Below are 27600 nucleotides of genomic sequence, written 5' to 3'. Positions count from 1 at the left end.
TGGAGGCATAGGTTTGGAAGTTGCAAATAGTCATGCCACAAACATGCTTAAGACAGTGACAGAATGATCTGTTGTTCTGTCTCCCATTAACATTATGTGACAGGTTTACCAATGACCAGAAACTCCACTGGATCTCAATATAAGTATTGTGATTCCAAGAACCGAGTTATCCTGCAATGAGAAACTTGCTACCCAGCATGCCAAAGCCTTTCCATCTACAAAAGGTGCAAGTCTGGAATGTGGTGAAATACTCTTCATTTGACTGCAAGGGTACACTCCAACAATGCTCAATAAGCTCAACATATCCATGACAAGGTAGGCCACTTGACAAGGAGTATCGATTGAGCTACAATAATATGGTTGTGGTGAGTGAAAAAGAGGGATCAACTGTATTTTCAAACCCAGTGGAGTGGGCGAAGAGAAACTGAGGACACTGGCACATCAAAAGTAACAGTCATCACATTTATTATTACACATAATTGAAAATGTAAAAAGCCTTCAGCTTTCTCTATGCTATAGAAAACAATGTAAAAACCAAACAGTTGCAGATTTTATTTTAATGTGTAGAACTATCCTAACATAACTGGATAGGATTATTTGCCATGTTCAAAATGATTTAAACAAATTTCTAAGCACAGATGTCAGATATTTGAATTGTATTTACAAATGAGACAATTCCAATCTGAACACCAGCCAAAAACATTGCTCATGCGAAATCAGTCTCCTGGAGCAAAATGTTTCTTTTGAATTTCACAGACGAGCAGAGGTCATCTGCTGGAGACCTGAACAGCAGAAGAGAATCCAAAAGAAGAGGAAACTTGGGGCCAGTTTATGAGCAGAACCCAGAATGAACCAACAACACTATGCGTAATATCAATAACTGCATTACTGATACATTTTCTCCTTGTTTTCCACTTTAACATCTGATGACCCAAATTTGGATAAATTAGTATATTAATGTCACCCTAGATAAATAGAAATTATGAATTAATTGCTTTCAGTGTTCTTGTAGTGGAAAACATGTAGTTTAGACAGTATACACACATCTGACTTTTAGCAATCCAGTTTTCTCATCTTGTCTAGCAATGCTATTTCAAGTAAAACATGACAAGAGAAATGTACTTTCAACATGGCCTAATCTGACAAGTTTAGGCACCCCTCATCCATTAGGGTGCCTATGAGCCACCGTTCATTTGGTGTATTCACTCATTTCAGCTTTCATTTCGGAGAAGTAACAAGTATACTTTCATATCCTTATGAACTGGATTCTCGTCCTCAAAATGTGAAACTCCAAATTTCTAACTTGCAACTGAAATATCAATAATTTAAGGTTGTGTGCATTCAAAATTTTGGACAATCACATCTTATAAAATGCCAAAAAGATATTTTTCCAGGATGGCCAGTGCATGAATTCACAAATTCATTCCTGCAAAAGCTGCACTGTTATTGGAAAAATATATCAGCATTATAGCTTACTGTTAAACAAGGAGCAAAGTAAATTTTCTACTTCCATGGTCCAAGTGTAAGCAACTTGAAGGATTTAATTTCTTTACATCCATTAAAAGACTTTGTTGAACAGAAATAATCATGTTGCAACACAAAGAAGTTTTTTCCAAATACAAGGTTCAAAAACATACACAGAATAAGAATAAAGATGCCAAGTAAATAAATTGTAACAAAGGACAAGTTAGAATTTGTTTGTCCATATCTGGATTTTGCAGCAAAATGCAATCCTATATTGAACACATTAAAAATATTTTTCGTCTAGCCCAATCACATTTGCCTGGAATCCTCAGAAGCCTGTCATACTCACTAGGGTTTCAATTCACTGAAATTTTTTTTGGAAGATAATTGAGGGAAAGCTCAAGCCGATTCAGTCACATCTCAGAAGCAATGCATCAGTACCATGCAAAACCATTTTGTAACTATGAAATTATTGTATTTCTAATAAGGCACAGGGCAGCATAAAAACAAAGTTATTCCCTGCTTTCTCTGCATCATTTTGAGTGTTTGAGATGGGAACTATGTAAAATTTGCTTGAACACATTGTTTCTTTGATACAAGCACAAATGGTATCACTTGAAAATAACATGAGGAAGGTTACATTGACACAAAAATAATTATTCCAGTTTTCTAAAACAACAATAATCTGCCAAAGTAAAACACCAGCAGCTTTCTATTGTGGCAGATGTGTTGCAATATGGTAACAAAGGTAGGAATATACCAACATAATTTAAAACAAATGAACTCTCCACCTTTTAATATCAAGAGGGATATATAATATGTCCTTCCTGTTAAATCCAATCACAGCTGCTGTTTTTAAATTGTAAATATCTAATCTATTGATGGATATAAAATACTATTTTTTTTCCACTGACAGATCTGATAGAAGTGTACTACAATGCGAAGTAGCAATGAAGAACTCCTTTTATCATTTGATGCATGAACGCAAGATAAAGAAAATAATTTGGTAGAATAATATTGAAATGGCAGATATTGTAAATATTACAATGGAACATGACTGAACAGATAGGACACAGACTCTCCGTTGTGAGTTCTTCTAATTGCTTCAGCAAGTATCATGGAGATATCAATAACCTAGGAGAACAAAAGATGTTTCTAATTAAGTCTTGCTACAAATATTAATTGGAAATCTTTTATATATTAAAAAGTTCATACAGTTGAGCTCAATTAGCTTATGGGAACTTTACCAACCAAAATATTGTTTTAAAAACTACTCTTATGCACTTTTGAGTATGTTATCTACATCCCAAAGCTTACTAGTTGAAAACAGCATGGAATACATTATGATATTCAGCAATGCAAGAGGATTTTTAAAAATTTACTTGGTACACAATACACTATAGTTTTGTTAACATAAAGCACTTCATGATTGGAGATTTAATAGTAATATGGTTTATAAGCAGCTCAGAACAAACAAGCATATCAGCCCACTGGGAAAGCTGAACATCACAGCTTTACCTACTTAAAAACAGAGGCTGATCTGACAAAATTAAGGTTTTTTAAAAATAAATTGGAGGAAGTATTTTGAGCAGAAGACATCGAGACGAGATAATCAAGACAAAATTGGGTAATGTTTCTTCTGAATGCAACTGGTCAGAGCATTGAAATTGATAGCATTAGTGGAATGCACAATATAGATGTACGAATGGAGAACAAAAATTAGCCTTCGCCAGCTCCAATCCCTTTGGTAAGATGTAGCAAGTGGTGATCCATTCAGGAAAAGACCTAGTAATGACTCCTCTCTGCTTCCAGTTGATCAGTCTGTCAATTTTCTACCGACATTGAAAAGTCACCTCTTATACCATTTTATAACATGTAATGCAGCAACTTTATCTGATAATCTTCATACAGCTACCAGTTAGTTCACTTTTATCTATAGCATGTTACTTTCTCAAAAGCATTTAAATAAATTCATCAGACATTACTTTTTCAGAAAGTCAAGTTGACTTTACCCAAATAACATGAATTTTCCCTCAACATCTTTAGTAATCGCTTCTAAAATTGGCCAGTAGTTAGACTGTAAGACCACAAGATATAGGAGCAGTAGGCCATTTGGCTCATCAAGTCTGCTCCACCATTTAATCATGGGCTGATCCAATTCTTCCAGTCATCCCCACTCCCCTGCTTTCACCCCATACCCTGGCTAATCAAGAACCTATCTACCTCTGCCTTAAATACACCCAATGACTTTGCCTCCACAGCCACTCGTGGCAACGAATTCCACAGATTTACCACCCTCTGACTAAAGTAATTTCTCCACATCTCAGTTCTAAAAGGACCGTCCTTCAATCCTGAAGTCGTGCCCTTTTGTCCTAGAATCCCCACCATGGGAAATAACTTTGCCATATCTAATCAGTACAGGCCTTTTAACATTCGGAATGTTTCTATGAGATCCCCCCTCATTCTCCTGAACTCCAGGGAATATAGCCCAAGAACTGCCAGATATTCCTCATATGCTAACCCTTTTATTCCTGGAATCATTCTCGTGAATCTTCTCTGAACCTTCTCTAATGTCAATATATCCTTTTCTAAAATAAGGAGGCCAAAACTACTCAATACTCCAAGTGTGGTCTCCACCAGCATTATAGCAGAGGTCCCCAACCACCGGGCCATGGACCAGTACCAGGCCACAGAGCATGTGCTACCATGCCACGAGGAAACGATGAGTCAGCTGCACCTTTCCTCATTCCCTGTCACGCACTATTGAACTTGAACAAGGGTTGCCATATATTGGGCTAAATTGTTTTATCCCATACTTGTCCCGTATTTCCCCCGCTAAGGTAGAGCGTTCCTATGGAACTTTTCGTGCCGAAATGGCATGAAGCGAAGAAACAATTACCATTAATTTATATGGGAAAAATTTTTCAGCGTTCCCAGACCCAAAAAATAACATACCAAATCATGCCAATAACACAAAACCTAAAATAACATATAGTAAAAGCAGGAATATGATAAGTACACAGCCTAAAGTAGAAATAGTGTATGTACAGTATAGTCGGGAAGATTAAGCCAAGACTGATTTGCGTGTGGGGGGAAGAAATCGGCACGTACACGTCACATGTGTGCACACAGCTGCCCGCGCAAGGCTTCATGGTCATGGTAGTCTTTCTTGGGGTAAACACAATTGTCTTGTCAACACTCACGAAAAATGCTGGTGAACGCAGCAGGGCAGGCAGTATCTATAGGAAGAGGTACAGTCAACGTTTTGGGCTGGGACCCTTCGTCAGGATTTGACTGCTACTTTTGTCCCTTATTTGGGAGTGAGAAAGTTGTGAAAGAAACTGTAAAAGGCCTGTTGAGGTGAGTTTAACCCTAGTTGAACACCACTCCCCCTCCTGGTCGGCAAGAATATTGTCAATATTAAACCGGTCCGCAGTGCACAAAAGGTTGGGGACCCCTGCATTACAGAGCCTCAATATCACATCCCTGCTCTTATATTCTATACCTCTAGAAACAAATGCGAACATTGCATTCACCTTCTTCACAACCAACTCAACCTGGAGATTAACCTTTAGGGTATCTTGCACAAGGCCTCCCAAGTTCCTTTGCATCTCTGCATTTTGAATTCTTTCCCCATCTAAATAATAGTCTGCCCGTTTATTTTTTCCACTAGAGTGCATGACCACACATCTTCCCAACATTGCATTTCATTTGCCACTTCTTTGCCCATTCCCCTAAACTATCTAAGTCTGTTTTCTCAAAACTATCCGCTCCTCCACCTATCTTTGTATGATCGGCAAATTTAGCCACAAATCCATTAATACCACAGTCCAAATCATTGATATACATTGTAAAAAGCAGCAGTCCCAACACTGACCCCTGTGGAACTCCCCTGGTAACTGGCAGCCAGCCAGAATAGGACCCCTTTATTCCCACTCTGTTTTCTGCCGACCAGCCAATGCTCCATCCACACTAGTAACTTCCCTGCAATTCCATCTTGCTAAGCAGTCTCATGTGCGGCACCTTGTCAAAGGCCTTCTGAAAATCTAAGAACACCACGTCTACTGCATTTCCTTTGTCTATCCTGCTTGTAATTTCCTCAAAGAATTACAGTAGGTTTGTCAGGCAGAAGTTTCATTTCAGGAATCCATGCTGGCTTTGGCCTATCTTGTCATGTGCCTCCAGGTACTCCATAATCTTATCCCTAACAATCAATTCCAACAACTTCCCAACCACTGATGTCAGGTTATCAGGTCTATAGTTATTTTTCTACTGCCTCCCACCCTTCTTAAATAGCAGAGTAACATCTGCAATTTTCCAGTCGTCCCGTACAATACCAGAATCTATCTATAGTTTCCTGCCTGTTCTCCGCCCTTTTGAATACATTTCATATTTTCTGACAGTAATCAGCCGAATCTGAAAATCTTTAGAAAATTAATACCAATGCATCAATCTCATTAGCCAACTCTTTCAAGACGTTAAAATGAAACCCATCACAATGCAAGGACATAGTCTGCAGCTCCAAATTGTGAAGTACCAATTCTCTACTTGATGGCAATTTTCTCTGGCTTCTGCCTCCCTTCCAATTCATCATTTTGCTCTATGGTAGTGCTTGCATCCTCTGTGTGGTTAATGGAAAATACCTGTTTAAAATCTTTGCATTTCTCTCATTCTCTAAACTAAACTTCCTACAGGGCCGACACTTATTTTAAAACATGCACAGAAACTATCTGTAGTTACAATACTGGTTAGCTTAGCTTTCTCCCCTTTTAAACACATTGAATTTTTAAAGTGTTCTGTCAAATTTAATAACTTGCTTCTTCTCTTTATAATTTATATTCCCTTTTGTGTAAGAAGTCTCCTGCCCCTCCTCTCCCACCCCACCCTGGGAAAACTCAAAAGACAATCTCTGTCGAGGTAACGTGCTCTTCATTACCCTTATGCTTATATATTAAAAACGAACAACTTAATGACGGGAATCATGCAGAATCAGTTTTTTCCCTTCACAAGATGAAATGCAGAGGTTTAAGAAGGTGGCTTGAAAGATCTTTTGAAGACCACTGAGATTGGAGAATGTCAGCCTTACAAGCAATGCCAGATCTCCCAAAAAATATACAAAGAATCCCTTTACTGCAGCAACAATGGATTCTGGTTAATTGGGACACATCAGGACCAGTACCTTTTGGCCCAATTAAACAGTTGCCCCAATTAGCTGAAGTTTCATGGAAAGTTAAAAAAGCATGAAAAAGACAAACAATCATTTAACTGAGTAACAGATTATGTATTTGAATGATATACAGGACAAGTTAGTACTATAAAATAAAATTATTAGTTTCCAATAGTTAATTTCTAATAGAGGAATTAATCATCTATCCTCCATCACCCTCCTCCTTCTAGCAGAACCTCACCCTCGACAAATTTTCATTTGGCTCCTTCCACTTCTCAATACTCGAGGGGTAGCATGAGCACCCGCAAGAATCCTAGCCATGCCAGCCTTTTCACTGGCTACAATCAATCTCCCAAGCCTTCCCTGGTAATGTTCCCCAATGCTTTCTCTAATACATTGACAACTGTATTGGTGCTGCCTCATGCACTCATACTGAGCTTGTTAATTTCATCAACTCTGCCTCCAACTTTCACCCTACCATTAAATTCACTTGGCCCATTTCTAACACCTCCTTCCCCCTTTCTCGATCTCTTTGTCTCCATCCCTGGAGACAAACTGTTGATCAACATCATTTATAAACCTACCAATTCTGAAGGCTATCTTGACTATACTTCTTCCCAGTGTCTCCTGTAAAAATGCGCTTCCTTTTACTCACTTCCTTCTCCGCCACATCTGTTCCCAGAACAAGGCTTTCCCTTTCAGTCTTCATCCTTCAAAGAACTGGGCCTCCCTTTGTTCACCACCTCACCCTCACCCGCATCTCCATGAGCCTTCACATCTAACACATTTTCCACAACTTCTGCCATCTTCAGAGGGATCTTACCATTAAACACGTCTTTGCCCACACCCCCCCACCTTCCTGCAGGGATCGCTCCCTATGATTCCCTTGTCCATTTGTCCCTCCCCACTAACATCCCTTCCAGCAGTTATCCCCGCAAGCAGCCTAAGTGCTACACCTGCCCATTCACCTCCTCCCTCACTTCCATTCAGTATCCCAAACAGTCCTTCCAGGTAAGGCAGCACTTCACCCGTGAATCTGCCGGGATCGTCTATTGTATCCGGTGCTCCTGAAGTGGCCTTCTCCACGTTGTTGAGACCCATCGTAAATTGGGGGACTGCTTTGTCAAGCACCTCTGTCTGCTCCACCCACCAAAAAGCAGAACTTCCCAGTGTCCTAACATTTCAATTCTAATATCCATTCAAGTTACATGTCGGTCCGTGGCATTCCCTTATGCCACAATGAGGTCACTCTCACAGTGGAGGAGCAACACCTTACACTCCATCTGAGTAGCCTTCAACTTGATGATGACTATTAATTTCTCCTTCCGGTTAAAAAAAAAAACCTCTCCCTCCCCTCTTCTTCTATTCCTCATCATGGCCTCTTAACCTTCTCACCTGCCTATCACCTCCACCTGCTGCTCCTTTACCTTCCCTTTCTCCCATGGCCCACTCTCCTCTCCTATCAGATTCCTTCTTCTCCTGCCCTTTACCTTTCCTACCCACCTGGCTTTCACCTTCTAGTTATCCTCCTTTCCATCCCGCCACCTTTTATTCCCTCTTCCTCCTGCCTTTCCAGTTCTGAAGAAGGGTCTTCATCTGAAACGTAAACTGTTTGTTCATTTCCATGGATACTGCCTGACCTATTGAGTTCTTCCAGCATTTTGTGTATGTTGCTCCGATTTACGCTTATTTCACAGTATCAGTTACAAAATTTTGAACACAAGCAGATGCGACTAACACTATTTAAAAATGGTTCATGCTAAACATGGTGTAGTGTCTAATGGCCACACAAATGCACACATCTGACGCTAGTTAGAAACTGTTTGGCAACAGTATCCTGTCTCAATTAAGCAGCACAGTGTCCCAAACAAAGGGAATCCTGGCTTTTCCCCCAATTAACTTTCATTCTTTAAGAGTTGTCCCAAATAAGCAGCTGCCCTAATTAACCAGAATTCACTATATTCACATGTCTTCCAGCCTTTTTTTTTAAACTCAATGAAACCTTACATGTTGAAATTTGCCAATTGTGACCTCTCTGCCAATATTTCTAATTTATTGATGGTAATCTTCTCTGCTGAATAGAGGATATCCCTCCCAATTTGGTATTAATCTGAAAACTATAAATTACATTTTGCTCACGAAGTTTAAGTAATATTGCACACCCCAAGTTTTAAAAGCCAGTTGCCATCATATTTTGAGAATGCTGGGCAGTACTTCATTTCTTCTCATACAACAGCCTGCAATTTATAAAAGAAAACCCAGGGGAAAAAATAAACAAATTAGTGTTAGTAGCCATAGATTAGTGGTTCTAATTGATCAAGCTTAAGCATCAATCAAGATCAAGCACCGTTCCAGATCTATACACTTGAACAAATGTTCCCTGTAGCAAATTCTTCTTTCACCTACCTGTATTTTAGGACAGGTTTTCATTTTGTCTTCTTGAGGGATTGTATTTGTAACTACCACAGCTTCAAAGCATGCATTGTTGATGCGAGAGATAGCAGGACCAGAAAAGATTCCATGCGTGAGAATAGCATAGACTCTGGTAGCTCCAGCAGAGAGCAACCTGTGATGTTAAATATATCAAATCAGAATCTAAGCTTCTATTCTTTTCATTCTGCTGCTTTTATACACTTCACTCCAATCACAGGAAAATTTTTTTAAATCTATTATTACAAGTTAAAAATACTGGACAGTTCCAGTATTCCTGAACAACTTAACTGATTCCATCACCCCCTCCTCCCACCAAATGCAAAAGCACTTCAACTAGCAGGTTTTACAGACTGCTATAGCCATTCAGAAAGGAAACAGGCCCTTTGGCTCAACTCATCCATGCCCACCAAGATGCCCATTTATTAAATACCTTACAAATGAAAGGATCCTTTCATAAGGCATCAATTTATAAAAGAATAAGTATTTCAAAAAGGCAAATGCGAAACTATCTTCAGATAATTTTTAGAACCAGGTAGTTTAGTGAACAAATAAACACACAAACACACACAGTGGCACGTAAAAGTTTGGGCACCCCTGGTCAAAATTTCTGTTACTGTGAATAGTTAAGTGAGTAGAAGATAAACTGATCTCCAAAAAGTCAAACTTAAAGATGAAACATTCTTTTCAACATTTTAAGCAAGGTTAGTGAATTATTTTTGTTTTGTACAATTTTATACTGGAAAAAAAAGGAAAGGAGCACCATGCAAAAGTTTGGGCACCCCAAGAGATTTGAGCTCTCAGATAACTTTTACCAAGGTCTCAGACCTTAATTAGCTTGTTAGAGCTATAGCTTGTTCACAGTCATCATTGGGAAAGGCCAGGTGATGCAAATTTCAAAGCTTTATAAATACCCTGACTCCTCAAACCTTGTCTCAACAATCAGCAGCCATGGGCTCCTCTAAGCAGCTGCTTAGCACTCAGAAAATTAAAATAAATGACACCCAGAAAGCAGGAGAAGGCTATAAAAAGATAGCAGAGTGTTTTCAGGTAGCCATTTCCTCAGTTTGTAATGTAATTAAGAAATGGCAGTTAACAGGAATGGTGGAGGTCAAGTTGAGGTCTGGAAGACCAAGAAAACTTTCCGAGAGAACTGCTCGTAGGATTGCTAGAAAGGCGAATCAAAACCCCCGTTTGACTGCAAAAGACCTTCAGGAAGATTTAGCAGACTCTGGAGTGGTGGTGCACTGTTCCACTGTGCAGAGACACCTGCATAAATATGACCTTCATGGAACAGTCATCAGAAGAAAACCTTTCCTGCGTCCTCACCACAAAATTCAGCGTCAGAAGTTTGCAAAGGGAAATCTAAACAAGCCTGATGCATTTTGGAAACAAGTCCTATGGACTGATGAAGTTAAAATAGAACTTTCTGGTCACAATGAGCAAAGGTATGTTTGGAGAAAAAAGGGTGCAGAATTTCATGAAAAAAAACCTCTCCAACTGTTAAGCACGGGGGGTGGATCGATCATGCTATGGGCATGTGTTGCAGCCAGTGGCATGGGGAACATTTCACTGCTAGAGGGAAGAATGAATTCAATTAAATATCAGCAAATATCACACCGTCTGTAAAAAAAAGCTGAAGGTGAAAAGAGGATGGCTTCTACAACAGGATAATAATCCTAAACACACCTCAAAATCCACAATGCACTACCTCAAGAGGCACAAGCTGAAGGTTTTGCCGTGGCCCTCACAATCCCCTCACCTAAACATCATCGAAGATCTGTGGATAGACCTCAAAAGAGCAGTGCACGCAAGACGGCCCAAAAATCTCACAGAACTAGAAGCCTTTTGCAAGGAAGAATGGGTGAAAATCCCCCAAACAAGAATTGAAATACTCTTAGCTGGCTATAGAAAGCGTTTAAAAGCTGTGATACTTGCCAAAAGGGGTGTTACTAAGTACTGACCATGCAGGGTGCCCAAACTTTTGCTTTGGGCCCCTTTCCTTTTTTGGTATTTTGAAACTCTAAAAGATGGAAATAAAGTAATCTTGCTTAAAGTATTAAAGAAATGTGTAATCTTCAACTTTATGCCTTTTAGGGAGAGATCGAGAGTATGTGTGTGTGTGTGTGCGCGCGCGCGTGCGTATATATAAAAAAATAAAACCATACACAGACAATAATGATCCCAACCATTCATTCATGTATGCTCCAATAGAAGTGAACTATAAGGTACCATACCATTGATTTAAAGTAGAAAATGAGGATTGGTATTGCTCCAGTAAAGCAGCTTTCATTTTCTCTGGAGAGAAGTAAATAGTTGACATTTTGGACTGAGACCATTCATTAGAACTCAAAAGGGGAAGTAAAGTAGTAAAAGCTACCAAGTGATAGGTGAAACCAGGTGAGGAGGAAGGCGAGAAGAAATAAGCTGGGAGGTAAGAAGAGGTACAGGTAAAGGGCTGACGAAGGAGGAATCTGATAGTAGAGCAAACAGAACATTGCAGAAAGGGAGAGAGTAAGAGGGGAGTCAGACTGCAGAAGGCAGGCTTTCCCAATGGAATTAGGAGCTGCTCCTCTAGCCTGAGGGTGGCTTAACCGTGACAGTGGACGAGGACATGGACATGTTTTTTTTTTTTTTTTTTTACCTCTGTGGGTGGAAAGAGGTTGTTTGTTGGTGATGCAGCACGAGGTTTGAAGAGAGCCCCACCCCCTCGGTAGGCAGCAATCAACATGGGGCCAATAAAAAGGAGGCGTTAGCGGAATGGCCATTGTTGGGCTGCGGTAGTGTTAGAGTGGTCTGGCTTTGGCAAGCTCAGGCAGCGGTTCCAAGAAAGTAAGTTTCTAGTAATTTTTATCAATACAGAGTTAGTGTTTTTAACTTGAGGTGCAGCAGTGATAGGGAATTCTATGATTACAGGAGCAGATAGGAGATTCTGAGGATGTGAAGGAGATACCCAGATGGTAGGTTACCTTCCAGGTGCCAGGGTCAAGGATGTCTCTGATCGGGTGAATGACATATCAAGGAAGTTTCCAGTACGTTTTTGTTAGTACATAGCCAGTGTGTTGAGAAAGGATCTGAAAGTAGAGGTATGTTCCTTGCATAAGAAGTGAGGGAGACAAAAGAAACTACATCATAGGCTGACTTCAGTGGTTGGAAAGATCTTGGATTTATTAAGGATGAGGATTCGGGGTACTTGGAGGAACATCATGAAATAAGCCAAAGTCAGCATGGTTTCCTTAGGGGGAAATGGCGCTTGACAAACCTGTTGGAATTCTTTGAGGAAATAGTAATTTGGATGAAGGAACTGATGGTTTTGCGCAGATGATACAAAGATAGCTGGAAGATACAAAGATAGTGTTGAGGAAGCAGTGTGTCTGCAGAAAGTCTTAGATTAGAGGAATGGGCAAAGAACTATCAGATGGAAACTAACGTAGGAAAGTGAAAAATCAGAGGTGCAAAGGGACTTGGGAGTCCTCGTGCATGATTCCCAAAAAGTTAACCTGCAGGGTGAGTCGGTGGTAAAAAAAAAAGGCACATGCAATTTTAGCATTCATTTTGCAATGACTAGAATACAAAAGCAAGGATGTAAAACCCCAGCATTACAGTATTAGTCACACTGCACTTGAGTACTGTGAGCAGTTCTGAGCCCCTTTATCTAAGAAAGGATGCTGGCATTGGAGAGAGTAGAGAAAATTCATGAGAATGATCCCAGGAAAGAAGGGTCAACATATGAGCAGCATTTGATGGCTCTGAGCCTGCACTTGCTGGAGTTTATTTGAGGGGAGGAGAATCTCATTAAAATCTATCCAATATTGAAAGGTCTGAATAAAATGGATGTGGAGAGGATGTTTCCTATAGTGAGGAAAGTCGAGGACCAGAGGGCAGTCTCAGAATTGAGGGTCATCCACTTAGAACAGAGATGAGAAAAAATTTCTTTAGCAAGAGGGAGGTGAATCTGAGGAATTCTTTGCCACAGATGGCAGTACAGGCCAAGCCATTGGATATTTTAAGGTGGAGATTGACACCCTTATTAAAGAAAAACCTATCAAAGGTTACAAGGAGACAGCAGGAGAATAGATTTGAAAGGGATAATAAATCAGCTACGATGGAATGGCGGAAAAAGCATGATGGCCCAAATAGCCTAATTCTGCTCCTCGGTCTAGCGTTGGCATAGGAATGCCATGGTAAGTCATACTGAAATGGGTGGTCACTGGAGGATGGTCACCTCCTCCACCCCCTCCCCAATCTTTTTATTCTGGCTTCTTTCCCCTTTATTTCCAGGGTTTTAGCTTGAAACATCAACTGCTTATTCCTCTGCATAGATGCTGCCTGGCCAGCTGAATTCTTGGAGCGTTTTGTTTGTTGCTCTAAACTTCTAGCATTTGCAGAATCTCTTTGTGTTTTCCATTTTCTTTAGTGGAAGAGTGTTTCATGGTATTTCTGTAATCTATAATTCAGCAACTCACTTGTCTGCAGCGTGGCAAATTGTGCCACAGGTGTCTGCCATATCATCAACAAGAATAGCTACTCGATCCTTCACATCACCAACCAAAACCATTCTGTCAACTTCGTTGGCTTTTTTACGCTCCTTATGAATCAGTGCAAAATCAACATTCAGCCGGTCAGCAATAGACGTAACTCTACAATTGGAAGGAAAGCAAATTTGTTAAGGATATCCTCTTCCTTTTCTATGGTTGAACATAAAAACATGTGCAAGTGAACATCAATTATGACAATAACCTACCAAGCTTTTGTTTTGTTCTAACTCATTATTCAACTTCATGATTTTAATAATTAGCTGAAAGTCAATGCTGATAAAATTAGGAATGATAGAAAAATTACCGGTGAGCCCGGAAGCTGCCCGCAGATCTATTCCATGATTTTAGAATGTACTGGTCTCTGTCAATCATGTAGAATTTATTAATTTTGCTATAATCCAAGGAGCCTTTAGGGTAGACATCTTGCTTTATGGGCCTTTAGCGATTGAAATGCCATTAAGTGGAGAGTTGTTTAGTTGTTAATTTGATGGCAACTCATTTAGAGAGAGGGGAGTAGGTGGTAAGGAATTGCAGAGTTTACTGCAGGCGAGGCAAGGAGAGGGAGCCAATATCAGCAAAGTGAAGAAAGCAGGTTGGAATAAACTGGGAGAGTAACATCTTCTATGCTCCCACCTGGTGAACATCCTTAATGTTTGTTTTCATAACCTCAGGTTTTGATTAATATTGTAATACAAATACATGGATTCCTGAAAATGAGTAAGGTGGTGGAGGCCTGTGGCATACGTACCTTCATTCGGACAGGAAGTGAATAGTTTGTAGTTTGCAGGATGTTGGCGAGACTGTACCTCAAATATTGTGTGCAATTCTGATCACCATGATAGGAAGGACTGATCAAGTTGGAGGGGATGCAGAAAATATTGATAAGGACATTTGCTGGGACTGGTAAGCTTGGGTCCCAAGGACAGAATGGCTAGACTGGGACTGTGTTCTCTGAAGCAAAGGATGGCCTCGTAGAGACTTATAAAAACCTGATGGGCATAGATAAGGTACGTGAACAATTTTCTTTCCAGGGTAGGGGAGTCTAAAACTATTTGGATTAGGGTTTGGATTTAGGGCAACAAGGTAAAGACTCGAAGGAAACCCCAAGGGCATTTTTACATACTGAGGAAATGAGGTAGAAAGAGCATATGGAATGAGCTACCACTGTAAATGATGCAGGCAAGTACAATTACGGTGTTTAAAAGACACTTGCACAGGTTCATGCATAGGAACTTTTTGAGCGGGATATGGGCCAAATGCAGGGAAATAGGACAAGAAAGCACATTGGTAAGCATGAATGCATTAGGCTAAAAAACCTATTTCTGTGCTGTATAACTATGAAATGAATACTTTATTATTCAGGTACTGGCACTGACGTAATTTTAGGAGTTAGATATTTTCAATCAAAACTCTTGCACTCTGAAACACAATCAATGCTATTACTTGAAACCAAAGAGAACTGCATTTTTGATTAGTGCAATATTTTCCAGGAATGCAACTCCTACATAAACTAAAGGATACCTATATCCAATAAAGTACATCCCAGCTTGGCAACTCTTGTGGTGAAAGAATTGGCTTGGAATCATTATGTAAAATATAATAGGAACCCAATCCTGGTATGTGTAACTCTTATTAAAAAGAAAGTGAACAATGATTTTAAGAGAATTTCATAAATGGTGGCCAGAATTAAATGCAGATTTGTCAAGGCTAAAGTGAAAGGCGATGTTAATCTAGGTAGTCTTGAAAATGGATTGGTATAATCTAAAGAGGCAATGGACTTTGCATTGCTTTCATCTTTGACCTTAAACCACACACCAAAATTGCACAAAGATCTGCAAAAATTACCATTAATAGAATTGATAACAGTAATGAAAATTATTATACAATTAAAAAAACAGAAACCTCATCCTGACCGATAGACAGAATGTGCACAAGTAAATAAGTTCCATGCAAATGGTTATATAGAAATTATTTGGATAAGTTATTTTAGGAAGCAAATGGGGAATAGAGGGAGACCCAGAGTTGAAGTCCATAGCTTGACAATGCTGATATTGCTTAGCATTCGAACAAAATGTCAATCAATTTCTGAGAAGGATGTAGCAGGTTAAATCCAGATGCTCTTTGAAAACTGGGAATACTAGAGAATGCACATTCATTGTCATTTTTATTGGATTGAAGATACAGTTCATGGAAAAGAAAGGGGGAAGTCAATGCCAGTTAATGGACAGCAGCAAACCAACTAATTTAAAAAGAAACACATCCGACTTAACTGGAAGCCACAGAAAGGTTTACAATACACTCCAATAACACAACTTTATCAAAAACTCAGGACTTTGGAAGACATGAAACATTGAATATCTAGCAGAAAAAGTGCACTCCCCAAAATAATTACAATGCAAAATTTGAAAAAAGTATGAGAAAAAGCAATTTTAAATTATCACCTATTTGTTAATGTAAAAAGGTTGAATGAATTCCTTTCTACAGGAAAAAAGCTACACAATTTAATTCAATACAAAATTCAACTCAAGATACTAATTTATAAAATGAAGCCACATCACATTGCAGAACATGATTGAAGGTAGTTTGTAGTGCGGTTGTAGTTTTATAGTAAAGATTCATTCTACCAATTTACCAAATGCCAAAAAAGAATTGAAACAAGGTTGGTTTACAGTAACACTCCTGATTTCAAATAGGAGCATTTCCACAATGGAAAGTGAATTAGGGTAGGTATTAAACCACTGATCTGAAAATATGTGTATCGTAAGTTGAATCATCTGCCCTCTTCCAATCACTCACCTCTTTGCTCCACCAGCATCAGGAGATACAATGATACTGTTTTTCCACTCTGCGATGTTTTCCTTAATCCACTTAAGTACTGCTGGCTCAGCATACAAGTTATCTACTGGAATATCAAAGAAACCCTATGGGAGAACAAGAATCAAAAGGAAATGAAGTAATGCACACAGACGTGTAAGGGCAGAGTGAACTGGCGAACAAGCAGTATTGTTTGGAGAAACTCTGCAGGTTGTCTTGCCGTACTCTGCAGTATTAGTAATTTTAAAAAACCCAATGGTCATTTTTTTTGGCTAATCAGAGCTCATTTTGTCTCATTTGTCTCATAGTATTACTGTAAGCATTGAAATGCTAAAGACAGGTTTAGTGAGTGGAACATGGATAGAAAGTTAAAATCACTGATCAAACATAGAAAAACTACAGCACAATACAGGCCCTTCAGCACACAATGCTGTGCCGAACTTGTACTTACTTTAGAAATTACCTAGGGCAGTGGTCCCCAACCACTGGGCCACGAAGAATGTGCTACCGGGCTGCGAGGAAACAATATAATTTGGCGATATGAAACGATATGAGTCAGCTGCACCTTTCCTCATTTCCTGTCACGCCCACTGTTGAACTTGAATGCACGCAAGGTCATCAGTCGGTCATTAACCTACAACTACTCGATTAGTAAAAAACTTCACTTGAGAGTTTGGTTGCAAGAGATGGTAGGGGACATTAAAGGCCTAATGATGATAACACAGAGACAGCCGAGGCCGAGACTGCAAAAAAAAAAGCTTCCTTTAACAGAAAATATGACAGGTTGTACATAAAATATGGCTTTATTGTGACCAGTGACTTGCAAGCTCTAAGCCCCCTGTGTGTGATATGTGGAGACAAGCTGTCTAATGAGGCAACGAAGCCCTCAAAACTGCTTTGGAACCTTGAGTCCAAACACCCTGCGCTTAAAGACAAACCCGTTGAGTTTTTTTGAGCGGAGAAAACGAGAGCAAGCGAGATGGAAGCAAGTGCTGAGAGCCACCACCTCCACAAATGCTGCTGCTCTGAGAGCGTTATACTTAGTGGCTAGCTGTATTGTTAAGGCTAAGAAGCCTTTCACTGTTGGTGAAGAATTGATTCTGCCTGCTGCCAAGGACATGTACCGTGAACTGTTGGTAGAAGCTGCAGCTAACAAGATGGCACAGGTTTCTCTTTCAGCTACCAGTTTCAAGAAGAATCGATGACATAGCGGAGCACAGCTGTTGGAACGGCTTAACGAGTGTGGTTTCACTACACAAGTCAAAGAGGTTGCTCCTGAATGCCAGTCTACACACTGTGTCACACACAGGGAAATGCTAGCTAGCCGAAAAATGTCACCTGATCTTAACAGAGTATTGAGTGATGTTGTTGAAAAGCAAAAGCCCTTAACTCACGTCTGTTTGAGCAACTTTATGAGGAAATGGATGCAGAGCACAAACGCCTTCTCTTACACACTGAAGTCAGGTGGTCAGGTGGCTATTGGGGGGAGGCGGGGGTAGAAGAAAGCAAGCCCTGGCCAGAGTTTTTGAGTTAAGAGAGCAACTACAGAGATTTCTTTGAGGAAAAAAGTCACCACTGGCAGCACACTTCAGTGATGAGGAGTAGATAGCAAAACTCGCTTATTTGACATCTTCAACCTGCTCAATGAACTCACTTTGTCACTTCAGGGGAGAATGACAACTGATTGATATAGTATCTGCTTTCAAAGCCAAACTGGAACTGTGGGGACAGTGAGTGGACAGGTGCATATTTGACATGTTCCCAAAATTAACTGGGATTTTGGGAGAGACTGAGGCTGCACCGTCCTTCTCACAGCTGGTGCGTGATCACCTATCTTCGCTGTCGACAGAATTCGAGTGTTACTTCCCAACCGCAAATGACCCAAGACGTGCAAAGGAATGGGTCCGCGATGTTACATACCTCAAGGAGATCGGTGATTTTTTTTTTGTGAGAATGATGTAATGGTCTTTTGGAGGTCACCTGATGTAATTTTCCAGCCGACGTGAGGTCACGTGATGACATGTGCACCACGGGTATATAAGGGAAGACCCCAGATGACGCAGTTAGTTTTTAAGTTTTCCAGCTAGAACGTGCATCTGTGTCTCCGTTTCTGTTGCGTATTTATTTTATGATGCAGTTTCACTTTTTTAAAAAACGGAGTGTTGCGTTCTGTTGCAAGGTACAATAGTGCTGGATTGGCAATTTTTGCTAGATGTGTTGATGTACCTTATTCCAGCGGTAGTACGGGAGAGTGAAGACTTTATCGAAGTACAGGACCCGAAGGATTGAGGAGTCGGTTTCGTTCCGCAGTTCAGCAAAGGATCGACCTTATTGAGTCTTCATTGAAGGAGTAGTGACCTGCATCGAAGATAACTCTTGCCAAAAGAGAAAAGAGTTCATGCAAGGTTTGCTCTCTAGAATTTAAGGACAATTGTTTTAAACTGTTTATTTCCTGCATCGTGAATCCTTTGGACAGAACCAGCAGGAAAGTCGCGTCTATGAAGAAATCCTTCTCCAGAGAAGTCTCCCCCAATTGAACGTATAAATCTGTTGGACTTTCGAATTTACCATTTTAAGAACTATATCTGACTTTACCATTTTAAGAACTGTTTTTGCATTTAACCCTTTAAGAACCAGTGCCGAGTGACGATTTGTTGAATGGCTGCATAGTGGTTAACTTCCAGTTAAGATTTTCGTTTGTTTTTTTTTAATCATTTATCCGTGTTTAATAAATGTTTGGTTGTTTTTATATAACCTGTTTCAATTCATATTCATTGTTGCCGGTTATGTAACAGCGACGCATTTGTGAATGTCCCCGGTGAATCATCCACGTCAGCGCGGGAAGATCAACTCCTCGAGCTTGCAGATGACGGTGGGCTGAAAAGTATGTTTGACGTAACATCTCTACCGGCATTCTGGATCAAAGTCAAGGCTGAATATCCTGAGACAGCCACGAAAGCACTGAAAACGTTGCTTCCATTTCCAATATCATATCTCTGCGAAGCGTGCACACCGCGCGCCCCCCCCCCCCCCCAACCGCCACCACTTGGCCAGTCTGCAAGAATATTGTCAATATTAAACTGGTCTGCGGTGCAAATAAAGGTCGGGGGACCCCTGACCTAGGGTCACCCACAGCCCTAAGCTCCATGATTCTCTTAAAAGACCCTATCACATCTGCCTCCACCACCATCGAGGGGAGCTCATTACATGCCACTCACCATTCTTTGCGTAAAAAAGTTACCCGACATCTCCTCTGTACCTAATTCCAAGCACCTTAAAACTGTGCCCTCTCATAATAGCCATTTCAGCCCTGGGAAAAAGCCTGACTATCCACAAAATCAATGCCACTCATGATCTTATATACCTCTATCAGGTCACCTCTCATCCTCCACCGTTCCAAGGAGAAAAGCCCAAGTTCACTCAACCTATTCTCGTAAGGCATGCTCCCCAATCCAGGCAACATCCTTGTAAATCCCCTTTCTATGGTTTCCACATCCTTCCTGTAGTGAGGTGACTAGAGCTGAGCACAGTACTCCAAGTGGGATCTGACCAGGGTCCTATATAGCTGCAACATTACCTCAGCTCTTAAACTCAATACCACTGATGATGAAGGCCAATATACCGTACGCCTTCTTAACCACAGAGTCAACCTGCGCAGCAGCTTTGAGTGCCCTATGGACTCAGACCCGAAGATCCCTCCAATCCTCCACACTGCCAAGTACCTTACCATTAATACAGTATTCTGCCATCATGTTTGACCTACCAAAATGAACAACCTCACACTTTACTGGGTTGAACTCCATCTGCTACTTCTCAGTCCAGTTCTGCATCCTATCGATGTCCTGCAGTAACCTCTGATAGCCCTCCACACTATCCACAGCACCCCCAACCTCTGTGTCATCAGCAAGTTTACTAACCGATCCCTCCACTTCCTCATCCAGGACATTTATAAAAGTCACGAAGAGAAGGGGTCCGAGAACAGACGCGAGGCATACCACTGGTCACTGACCTCCATGCAAAATATGACCCATCTACAACCACTGTTTGCTTTCCATGGGCAAGCCAATTCTGGATCCACAAAGCAATGTCCCCTTGGATCCCAAATCTTGCATGGATACCTTATCAAATGCCTTGCTGAAATCCATATACACTACATCTACTGCTCTATCTTCACCGTGTTTAGTCACGTTCTCAAAAAATTCAATCAGGCTCATAGACACAACCTGCCTTTCACAAAGCCATGCTGCCTATTCCTAAGCATATTATCCTCTCCAAATCTTCATAAATCCTGCCTCTCAGGATCTTTTCCATCATCTTACCAACCACTGAAGTAAGACCCACTGGTCTATAGTTTCCTGGGCTATCTCTACTGCCTTTCTTGAATAACGGAACAACATCTGCAACCCTCCAATCTTCCGGAACCTCCCCCGTCCTCATTGCTGATGCAAAGATCATTGCCAGAGGCTCAGCAATCTCCTCCCTTGCCTCCCACAGTAGCATGGGGTACATCTTGTCCAGTCCCAGACACTTATCCAACTTGATGCTTTCTAAAAGCTCCAGCACATCCTTTTTCTTAATATCTATATACTCAAGCTTTTCAATCCACTGCATGTCATCCCTACAATCGCCAAGATCCTTTTCCGTAGTGAATACTAAAGCAACGTATTCATTAAGTACCTCAGTTATCTCCTCCGGTTCCATACACACTTTTCCACTGTCACATGTGATTGGTCCTATTTTCTCATGTCTTATCCTCTTGCTCTTCACATACTTGTAGAATGCCTTGGGGGTTTTCTTTAATCTTGCTCGCCAAGGCCTTCTCATGGCCCCTTCTGGCTCTCCTAATTTCACTCTTAAGCTCCTTCCTGCTAGCCTTAAAATCTTCTAGATCTCTATCATTACCTAGTTTCTGAACCGTTTGTAAGCTTTTCTTTTCTTCTTCTAGTTTTTCAACAGCCTTTGTACACCACGGTTCCTATACCCAACCATCCCTTCCCTGTCCCACTGGAATGTACCTATGCTGAACATCACGCAAATATCCCCTGAACGTTTGCCACATTTCTGCCGTACATTTTCCTGAGAACATCTGTTCCCAATTTATGCTTCCAAGTTCCTGCCTGATAACCTCATATTTCCCCTTACTCCAATTAAATACTTTCCTACCTGTCAGTTTCTAGCCCTCTCCAATGCTATGGTAAAGGAAATAGAATTGTGATCATTATCCCCAAAATGCTCTCCCAGAGAGACCTCACACCTGACCAGGTTCATTTCCCAATACCAGATCAAGTACAGTCTCTCCTCTTGTAGGCTTATTTACATATTGTATCAGGAAACCTTCCTGAACACATCTAACAAACTCTTCCCCATCTAAACCCCTTGCTCTAGGGAGATACCAATCAATATTTGGGAAATTAAAATCTCCCACTACGACAACCCTGTTATGATTACACCTTTGCAGAATCTGTCTCCCTATCTGCTCCTTGATGTCTCTGTTACTATTGGGTGGTCTATAAAAAATACACAGAAGAGTTATTGACCCCTTCCTGTTCCTAACTTCCACCCACAGAGACTCCGTAGACAATCCTTCCATAACTTCCTCCTTTTCTGCTGCCGTGACATGATCTCTGATCAGCAGTGCCACGCCCCCACCTCTTTTGCCTCCCTCCCTGTCCTTTCTGAAACATCAAAAGCCTGCCACTCGAAGTAACCATTCCTGTCCATGAGCCATCCAAGTCTCTGTAATGGTCACATCATAGCTCCAAGTACTGATCCACGGTCTAAGCTCAACCGCTTTGTTCATGATGCTTCTTGCATTAAAATAGACACATCTCAAGCCATCGGTCTCAGCATATCCCTTTCTCTATCACCTGCCTATCCTCCCTCTCGCACTGTCACCAAACTTTCTCTAAATGTGAGCCAGCCGCCCCTTTCTCCAGCTTCAGCCCCTCCCACACCACATGGATTGAATGGACAGCAGTTATACTCATTGAGGGACACAAAGGAATCAGAGTGGTCAGGGAGGTAGTCATGCTGCAAACTCATGCAAGGCAGATGAACTTGGGGCATGGATCAGCACGTCATAGCTATTACATAAACATGGTTGAGAGATGGACAGGACTGGCAACTCAAAATTTCTGGGTACAATGCTTCTGGCATGGCAGAGAGAGGGAGCTGCACCATTAACTAGGGTTAATGCAGTACTTGGTACTTACTACTTAGAAAAGGTACCCGGAGTGAGTTGCCAGAGGAGATGGGAGTCAGAAAATTAACAAGATTGGAGAGATATCTGGACTGGGACCTAAACGAACATAAGTAGCATGTGGAATTAATGCAGTCAAATAGGATTGACATAAACATGATGGAGGAGTTGGGTGTAGTTGGCCAAACGAGACAAGCTCAGAGAATTGTCCAAGTGATTTATTTAGCGAAACACCAAGGAGTAGGTTCATCGAGCCACACTGCCCCAGCAACCCCCAACTGGTGTAACGTACATAACTCACAGCCGCCGACATCAAGTTGGGGATTCACTTTAAAATGCTAGTCCGACGTGATGACATAATTACGTAAAGGGCTTTTTTTGTGCTTTGTGTTCAGATTTTTGGAGTTCAATAAATGAGCTGTATAATTCTTTTCTTAAACATAAAATGCCTCACTGTTTTATTTGTGAAAACCTACAAACCCTGGCCAAATCACCATAAATTTACAAGGACCTACCCAGTATATTTTTGGATTGTGGGAGGAAGTCTGAGCACCTGGGGAAAACTCACACATATTCCTTACAGATAACACTGGAATTAAACTCCGAACTCTACTGTCCTGAAGTATAATAATGTTGTGCTATCGTGGCCTTCAAAAACTATTAAAAACTGATTAAGTTTAAAAAAACTGGCTGCAACTGTACTTTATAATCCCCAAAATTTATCAGATAATCAGTTTTCTTCCAATCAAGCCCAGCGTACCTGTATTTGAGAAGCATGAAGATCCATTGTGATGATGTGATCTGCTCCAGCCACAGACAGCATGTTGGCAACCAATTTTGCAGATATAGGAGCACGACTCTTAAAAAAAATAAAGGAACTTATTTTAAACTTTAAAAAATTTAAGCACAAAATAAAAGTATATTTTAAGTATCCCTTTAGATTTTACTTCCCAGAGAATAATTCATTAAGCAGCAGCTTGAGATGAGATGACATTCAATTGTGCAACCAAATTGTAATCCATTTACAACTGATGAGCCCCCAGCACATCCTTAGGTTGCGTTCACCATTATTTTGATGTATTTGTAAATATGAATACAATTAATTTTCAAACTAATATTGCTGAAACAGAAGCCACCTACTACCCTTTCCAATTGTCATGGTCAACCAATCCAACTTTCTCCAATGCCTCTCCTCCCTCAGAACCCAGTAGGTCAGGATGTTCGGATTAAATCCCATCTCATTATTGCCTTAATATTATCACACTTGACACTATTCGTAAGGCTAATTCAGGAATCCCTAGAAAGGAGACATCCTTGGACTTGGCCCTTCTACACAGAGGAACAGAAGCCACCACTAGGTTCAGGAACAGTTATTACCCTACAACCATCAGGCTCCTGAACCAGCACAGATAACTTCATTAACTGCTACCCTGAACTGATTCTATGACCTTTAAAAGGACTTTTTACAACCTATTCTTAGGACTATTTTTATTTGCAGTTTGTCTTCTTTCGTACATTGGTTGCTTGTCCGTCCTTAGGTATAGTTTTTCACAGTTGTATTGTATTTCTTTCCTCCTTAGAAAAAGAATCTCAAAATTGTAGTAGATGGTAACATACGCACTTGATAGTAAACTTTGAACATGCTGCCTTTGCCAGTTTTCCATATATATCCCACTGGCATCTACCTTCACATCAAGCACAAATGCCTGTAGTTTCAATCTGTTTGTACAACATGGATGAATTTTCTATATTGGATGACTGAATTGTGCCTGATTTCCACCACAAGTTGATTCCATGTTACTCTGCCAATCTAGTGTAATTCAGTGTTGAATATTTTGTCATCCAGTACCTCTTTACACACTGGCCATGATAATAACTACTAACTTCTAAATTGCATACCTCACCACTTCTGCTCAAGCAACTGTACTCATTATCTCATTATTCTAATCTTCACCTTGGTATGGTCGTATCTCCCCATGAACCCTGGTTCCTGCACCTTATATACGTCAAGTTCTTGTCATGAATCATATCCGTTCTTGATCGTTTTCCCCTCTATAGCTCCATTTCCAATTTCATGGTCAATTCTAGACACCACACCTTCCCTGTCACATATTCTGCTCACCAGGTCTTTAGCTTTCTCTTTAATTCTCCTCTCAAACCACCCACTCCTCCACTGTGCAGCCTAGGTTGGTCTTAAGATTAGCTAATAGGGGTATAATTAGGTAGTTTTCATCGACTAAATAGTAACCACAATGTAATATAATGGTCGATACTGCAGCTAATGAAGATTTTTTTTAAGTAAATACAAAGGATGTTGAAACAGAATTTTTAACTTAAAAGCTTCAACTGATTTAACAGAATCTTCTTGGAACTTATCTGTTCGTGCCCTGATGTTCCAAGTTAGATTTCCTGAGGGAACAAATTAAACATAGCCAGCTAACTGGGATGCAACATGTTCTATAAAAGAGAAACTTTGATGTTTCTATCTAATTGGATGACTCCATGAAGTTAGTGTCATCGATCGGGCTAAAATTTTAAAATTAATAAATAGGATACACAGGTCATTTGGTTAAAGTGAAAGACAATGGAAGGCCACAAATGTATTTCCTAATAATGGAGAATCAGATAAGAGTTCATTTGTATAGAAACAAGATACTGCAGATGCAGGAATTTGCAGCAAAAGTAATCTGCTGGAGAAACTTCTCAGGTCAAGGTGCATGCAAGAACTCTGGAACTGCGGATGCTTCAGGTCAAGACTCTACATCAGGGCTTCCTCTCCAATCACTGATGCTTGATCTACTGAGTTCCTCCAACAGATTGATATGTGTAACCAATTCACTGACAAGATAACATTCAGTAGTGGTGATGGACAAAGGGCATTTGTTAACCACTTAAAATATGCAATTTAAGTTTATTCATGTAGAGTACATACAAATCAGATGGACAGGTAACCAAGCTCCTTGAAGTAACCTTGCACTAACACACTGTGTAGATGAAAAGTCAGAAAAACTTACTACTTGACAAACCAATCAACGTACATGAGCAAATGAATTGTGGTGCAAGTTCATATCATGACAAAACCAGTAAGTGCATTTTCTTTGTGAAGTAACAGAATCATTCCACCCATGATTCTTTTTGATAACTTGACCTTTGAGGTATGTTACACCAACCACACTCATTCCCCCACTTCCATTTAAAAAAATTTTTCCAAGCTAATCATATGAAATGGCATCCACTTTTGATTGGTATTGTCAGTGAAGTCTTATCATACAAAGAAAATTAAAATACGGTATTGTATTCTCCATCAATTTTGTCAATATTAGTGTATTTAGACTTGGATTGATAGGAACTTAAATTTAGAGGGAAAAAAAAATCAAATCAATCCTACCTTGTCTTTCTTGTCCTGCCTTGCATATGGGAAGCAGGGGATTACTGCGGTGACACGGCAGGCCGAGGCAATCTTACAGGCATTGATCATGATGAGTAACTCCATGAGGTTGTCATTGATTTCTCCACAACCACTTTGTACAATGTAAACATCTTCACCGCGAACACTCTCACCAATCTCCACACTTCAGGGGCAGGGAAGTGAGAAAGAGGAAGGAAAAGAAAATCAAAATCACTGTTTATTAATTTTAAATTTTTTGCTTATGCAGAGCTCAGCAATCACACAATAAGCAGTGATCTTAGTGACTCTGTACAGCACTGTTAAAATGGGGATGAAAAGGAAAGGATGGGTTGTGGAATAACAAACAAAAATCAGGTAGTACTTATTCATTTGGAAGATTTGGGTTCTCTAGTCCAAGGAAAGTAGTTCCAAAGAACACCCCAAAAATAAGTGAACTTGTTCTCAAGGTCACTTTTCTCTAAACTTCTGCCTTTGATACATTCCCAGCAATAAAAACATTTCTGAAGCATACAGCAGTATTGTAATTCCCTCTCTACAGTTACTTTTTAAAACTGTTAAAAACCTCCTTTTTTGCTAACTGGCAAATTATCTCACAAAGAAAAACAGTTTTATAAAAAACCTGGTCTCTCCACAACCACTTTACACCCTGTAAACATCTTTACCCTCTAATTTCTCACTAATCCCCATTCAAGGGTTGCACACAAGACAATGGTGGAAATACTGGGAAGGATTGAGGAATGTTGATCAGTGACAGTCCATAACACAAACTAGTCAAAGAACAGTTTGAGAGTGATGTTACACGAAAGGGATAGGGTTAGGGTGGCTTCTGAGGTCAATATCAGTATCAAATTTCTTCCAGTTTAAGGACACATAAAATTTAGATTATTAAAATATGAATGGATAGCAAGTATACAGCCAACTATATCACTCACCCCGATTGTTCAGTTAATAATCACTATTTTGTTAAGAATTACTCAATGATTGATCCACATTTCTTTTAATCCAAACACTCTGATGAAATCATACAAACATCAATAATACAAGCACTAGCAAACCTCTAAAACAAATTTTTGAAGCCTACACTAAATGATTTTAGTAGATGCAACTATTCAATTAAATCTAGATAGTTATTGACAGAGACCCCATGCGATTGATGCATTTTACCTTCTAAAGGGCACTGTTATGTCTTGTCAAGTCGCTGCGATGAAAAATAACTAAATGGCACATTGTACTGGCATGGTTAACTGTGGTGTACAGATTGTACAGTGAGTCCCAACCAAGTGGGATACTTTGTTACAGATATTATGAACACTGTAATCAAGTTTCATTGGAGTTAGAAGTCCTTACTGAATTTGGAAATCAGACAATCATGTGATGTAGAGTATCATGAACTTGTGAAAATATTATTTATAGCTGATCCAATTAGACTTCTGGTAGAGGATACTGCCCTCAACCCTAGATCTGGGCTGATGGTAGGCATGGATCTGCCATTGAACAGCAGGATTTGAATGTTAGACTCTCCCTTGCCAGAAATAGTTATAGATTTGTGGTGGAATTAACATATGCATTTTCCCAAGCC

General features: G+C 40.2%; 1 protein-coding gene across 1 annotated transcript in view; it reads right to left on the bottom strand.

Annotated features, from left to right (window-relative positions):
• Positions 1-448: 448 nt before the first annotated feature.
• Positions 449-27600, bottom strand: part of LOC140204210 (ribose-phosphate pyrophosphokinase 1) — a 41478-nt gene continuing 14326 nt past the window's right edge. The window contains exons 2-7 of the mRNA XM_072270725.1: positions 26001-26184; positions 23373-23471; positions 16396-16520; positions 13528-13701; positions 9038-9197; positions 449-2598 (exon numbers count right to left, since the gene is read on the bottom strand). Coding sequence (XP_072126826.1) covers positions 2506-2598; positions 9038-9197; positions 13528-13701; positions 16396-16520; positions 23373-23471; positions 26001-26184 — 835 coding nt within the window. The 3' untranslated portion in view covers positions 449-2505. The remainder of the gene's footprint in view (positions 2599-9037; positions 9198-13527; positions 13702-16395; positions 16521-23372; positions 23472-26000; positions 26185-27600) is intronic.

The sequence above is a fragment of the Mobula birostris genome, chromosome 10, assembly GCF_030028105.1.
Source record: "Mobula birostris isolate sMobBir1 chromosome 10, sMobBir1.hap1, whole genome shotgun sequence".
In the NCBI taxonomy this organism is placed as follows: Eukaryota; Metazoa; Chordata; class Chondrichthyes; order Myliobatiformes; family Myliobatidae; genus Mobula; species Mobula birostris.
The sequence above is the reverse complement of the archived record's forward strand: the minus strand, read 5'-3'. Positions and strand labels throughout refer to the sequence as shown.